Genomic DNA, 4,756 nt, shown 5'->3' with positions numbered 1-4,756 from the left:
CGACCGTGTATAATTACTAAACGATGGCATTGTAATCTACTAAACTACTAAACGATTGTGTGCGATCGTGTATAATTACTAAACGATTCTTTAATTTCCTTGAGGTCGAGGGTTCTTCAAATTTTCTCCTCTTCCCTTAACCTCTTCTTTAATTTTCGACAGGTCGAGGGTTGAATCCTCGTCATCTTCTTTAGGTCGAGGGTTAAACCCTCGATCTCTTCTTTAATTTTTGACAGGTTGAGACCCTCGACAAAATATTTTAAACAAAATCCCCATCTCGAAAACTCCAAAACAACCATAGATTTCTAAATAGTTTCAGAACCACTATATTTCCCTAAATTGTTTTCCTAATCACAATATTAAAAAAAAAACTCCGACTTGATCTTACGAGTCTATGCAACAAGCTTTGGTCGTCTTCTTCTTATCCTCGTTTCAGTTTGTTTTGTTGCATGATACCGAGCGTCGGAGAGCGAGACCAAGGGCCAAAAGCCAAGATCGTGAGAGAAAGAGAGAGAAGAGAGCGATCTATAAGAAAGGAAAAGGAGCGAGAGGGCGAGAGGACGAGAGAGCGAGAGAGGAGATTGTGAAAGAAGAGTGGGAAGGCAATCCGTGTATGCAAAGGTCATGTTTTGGTTATTTCATCTAAATTTGATGTCAATAAATGATTAAGAAAAAAAACCATTTTCGAAATGTGAGATAAATCTCATTTTTTCCCCAAATGTGTCATCCATCCAACCGAAGAACTTCAACGAGTTGAGGGGCGGGTCTTTGGTTTTGCAAATGCCATTCACTTTCGACGCTTAATGGAGCTCCGCTTATATCTGCCGCCGTTCGTGATCGGAGACGGCGTTCGACTCTTCTTAAAGCCGTTTAAACTCCACGACGGCTTCCGCAGTTACCCTTTCGTGCCAAATCTGCAGGTTAAATGTACTACACTCACCAAACAAACCCACCGATTCCTCTCCACATTGGCCACAACCGCCGCCACCGGTGACCAATCGGCGACCAATCGCTTGATTCGAAAGTTTGTAGCGAGTTCTCCGAAGTCGATAACTCTCAATGTTCTCTCCAATATTGTCTCCCCTCACACGGCTCAACCTGGGCTCTGCTCTGTTGCTCTCACTGTAAGTACGGCATTTTTCCCTCTTCACCCCATTATTCTTGCTTGGTTTTCGAGAAGATCAAGATGAGAATTGTATTTCCACATCTTAAAGTGAAAATTCATGCGAAATTTGATTAATGATCTCTTCTGATTCCATCGTTGAATTTCTCAATCAATTTCCTTATGTTCATGCAGTTGTATTCTAGAATTACTGAAGCGTCTTGGTTCACATGGAATTCCAAGCTAGTTGCCGACCTTATTGCCTTCCTCGATCAAAATGGATTGCACAGTGAGTCGGAAGCCCTAATTTCCGAGACAATTTCGAAGTTAGGGTTTCAAGAAAGAAAACTCGTGAATTTCTACTTCCAGCTGATTGAATCTCAATCCAAACACGGTTCAGAAAGAGGATTTGGTAACTCTTATACTCGTCTTCTTGAGTTTCTTTATAATTCGCCCTCAGTTTATGTTAAACGTCGAGCTTATGAATCAATGGTTACTGGTTTATGCTCCATGAAAAGACCTCAGGAAGCTGAGAGTTTGGTAGAAGAAATGAGGAGCAAAGGAATTACGCCTTCTGCGTATGAATATAGGTCCATTATTTACGCCTATGGAACATTGGGATTGTTTGAAGATATGAAGAGGACTTTAAAACAGATGGAGAATGACGATTATGCGTTAGACACAGTTTGTTCCAACATGGTGCTTTCGTCATATGGAGCTCATAATAAGCTTGCAGATATGGTTCTATGGCTTCAAAGAACGAAAACTTCCACGCTCTGTAATTTCTCTGTTCGTACTTACAATTCTGTCTTGAATTCGTGTCCGAAGATTACATCATTGCTACAAGATCCCAAGAGCGGCGAGTTTCCCGTTTTGATCGAAGACTTAGTCGCAGTTCTTGACGGTCACGAGGAGGCTTTGTTGGTTGAAGAGTTGGTGGTTGGTTCATCTGTTTTGAAAGAAGTAATGGTGTGGGATGCAATGGAGTTGAAGTTGGATTTGCATGGAGCTCATGTTGGTACAGCTTATGTGATCATGTTACAGTGGATGAAGGAGATGAGACTCAAATTTGAAGATGAGAGCTGTATGATTCCAGCACAAGTTACATTGATTTCTGGATCTGGAAACCATAGTATTGTTAGAGGAGAGTCTCCTGTAAAAGCTTTGATTAAGGAGATTTTGATTCGAACAGAAAGTCCCCTGAGAATCGATCGAAAAAACACCGGTTGCTTCATCTCAAAAGGAAAAGCTGTAAAGAATTGGTTATGTTCACTACCAGAAAAAAGGGATATCGTAGCTAACAGAAAATGCTATAATAGGTCTTTTACGCCGTCTTATGAAAAGTCCTGATGTTCCATTTTATTAAATTCTACAACGAATGCTATGAAAAACAATAAAAATGTAATATATTTACCTTGCTAAAATATATTGTACCATTACTTGTTGAAGCTATAATAAGTTTCTATATCTAACAGAGAACATATTCATTTATTTATTTCTATAGCATTAGATTGAAAAAGCTTTGCCTCCTGGTCTTTTTCTCCAACTACTTAACAAACTCAAGTTGATTCCAACCTTACCACCTTGAGTTTGAGGGAGGGTGTGAATGTATACTAGGTCTTCATGTACTTAGTCTTATTTGGAGAGTCTTTAGGATATAGTTAGAGCTATTGTAGGCTCTATTCTTAGGCTGTTAGTACAATATTTATACTCATATACAGCTCTTTGTAGATACATACTTTGAAATATACATAATCAACTCTATTAATATTTCTTCATTGTGATTATGTAAGGTTTGTTTACCAAGTTTTGATAGCTCAGGTGGCTCTTTTTTGTTGTATCTAGCTTTGTAATCTTTTTTTGTTCCTTCTTGTTCTTTCATCATCTTTTATTTCTAAGTATGGGTAAGGGGTGAGGAGGTTGATACTGATACCCAAGAGTTTGGTGATCCAAGGCATGTTTAGTTATCTTACTAACTGTATTTAAATTGTTCAACTAAAATTTTGTTTGTTGTGTTTTCACTATTGAAATATATTTGGTGTTTCTTTTTGTAGTATGATTGATTCCAATTGATTGTTAGTTTTGCTACATATTTTATGTGAAAGGTGAATAGCATGCCTTTGTTCCATTTAAAATAGCTAGCACAGTAGCAATATTCAAAATGCTAATCATGGACTTATCAGAGGCTTCACCATGGATAATCTTCACATCAATCCTCTCTTGTTCGCCAATGACACTATTGTTTCCTCTATCAAAGTGTGTTTAGTTTAACTTTTCGAGTGTTTAATTTTGAAAAAAATGAAGCGAAAATAGTTTTTGAATTATTTTCAAAGTGTATTTTAAATAGTCTTTATCAAAAGAGTTTAAATAAAAATGATTTTATTGAAAAACAGTTTTTTTTTTCTTAATCAATTCAAACAGGCCCTAGGTTTGATTGTAAGGTAGATCTTGGCCTAGTGTTTATCTTGGGGTACCTCTTTATGGTTAGCCTGATAGAATTAATCTATACTTATATTCAAGGTGCATAAATTACATTTAATTATATACATGAATAGTTGAAATTCGAGAAAATAGTTGAATACATTAATTACAAGATACATTGATAAATGTTCATGTATTGGTGAAAAGTCACATGTATTTACATTTATCATTGATGTCTTTTGATGTATTTTCCTACTAGTATAAATATGTGTAGGATTTGTCATTTGTAAGTAATCCAAGAAAATAAAGTAATATTCAAGTTCTAGTTTCTCCAATCTTGTGTGAGTAAGAGAATAATCTCCTTCTCTTATCTATGAGTTGTATTGTGAGGGTCTACTTCGTTTCCAACAAAGTCCTCCACTCATCTCCTCATATGAGATATTCTTAAGCGATGATTAGATGTAGGAGGGGCTCAACATTTTCGCATTTTAGTTGAGAAAAAGAGGCTCTTTGGAAGAATATTCTGAAGGTGAAATTTTGATAAAAAAACCATCCCAACAATAGCAACATTTCATTTTAAAGTCCTTGACAGCATATATATTATGAAACATCAAAGCCTTATTTATAACACCACTCTTTGTAGAGTTGGTAATGCATTGCTCCTCCATGGCTTTTTGGCCTGATTTATGGTTTGGTTCTGCCTCTTTGAGCAATGCTCCCTTCATCTCTTTGCCATCGTCGAGTCGCTGCCACAATTAAAGGAATTTGGAACCAATCAACAAAGAAAGCAACGAAACACAATTATTTCACCTTCTTTTTCCCCTGCTCCCTTTTGCCAGTGATATATGGGTTGAACTGTTTTGCTCTTCTTAATTGGACAACGATTTGAATGAAACACCCTTATGTGGTCTTGCATTTTTTGTGCAGTTTTGTCCAAGCCTTGGGATGATAGGAATGCCAAAATCTTCAAGAATCAAGAGTGACCTCCCTAAGAAGTTGATGGGGGAATTACAAATAACTGAGGAAAATAGAGTAAATATTAAGAAATTAACGTGTAAACAATTACATTGAGGCACAAATATCTCGTTTTTTTAAGGAGATTCAAGCCTTCTACGATGTGTACTGGATTTCTTTATATCAACCATCAATATATGTAGTAGATATCTCTGGGTTGTCCTCCAAGATACGACAACCCAGCTACTGAAATGTGGTGTAGCTCAAACCACTCTACAC

At 36.9% G+C, this 4,756-nt stretch overlaps 1 protein-coding gene across 1 annotated transcript; it reads left to right on the top strand.

The window, feature by feature from the left end:
* The first annotated feature begins 672 nt into the window (after positions 1 to 672).
* On the top strand, positions 673 to 2,574 carry LOC120089515 (pentatricopeptide (PPR) repeat-containing protein). Its single transcript, XM_039047013.2, has 2 exons — positions 673 to 1,124; positions 1,298 to 2,574. The coding sequence occupies exons 1-2, from the start codon at positions 804 to 806 to the stop codon at positions 2,450 to 2,452; spliced, it is 1,476 nt and encodes a 491-aa protein (XP_038902941.1). The 5' UTR covers positions 673 to 803; the 3' UTR covers positions 2,453 to 2,574.
* The last annotated feature ends 2,182 nt before the right edge of the window (positions 2,575 to 4,756 follow it).

The sequence above is a fragment of the Benincasa hispida genome, chromosome 10 (assembly GCF_027475165.1).
Source record: "Benincasa hispida cultivar pf3 chromosome 10, pf3_genome.v1.1, whole genome shotgun sequence".
Taxonomy (NCBI): domain Eukaryota; kingdom Viridiplantae; phylum Streptophyta; class Magnoliopsida; order Cucurbitales; family Cucurbitaceae; genus Benincasa; species Benincasa hispida.
Note: the sequence above shows the minus strand (reverse complement) of the source record. Positions and strands in the feature narration are given on the sequence as shown.

Excerpts from the sequence above, each read along its gene's own strand:
- LOC120089515 (XM_039047013.2), top strand. The coding sequence starts at position 804 with ATGGAGCTCCGCTTATATCTGCCGCCGTTCGTGATCGGAGACGGCGTT. Across the intron at positions 1,125-1,297 it reads TCTGCTCTGTTGCTCTCACT|TTGTATTCTAGAATTACTGA; the intron begins GTAAGTACGGCA and ends ATGTTCATGCAG.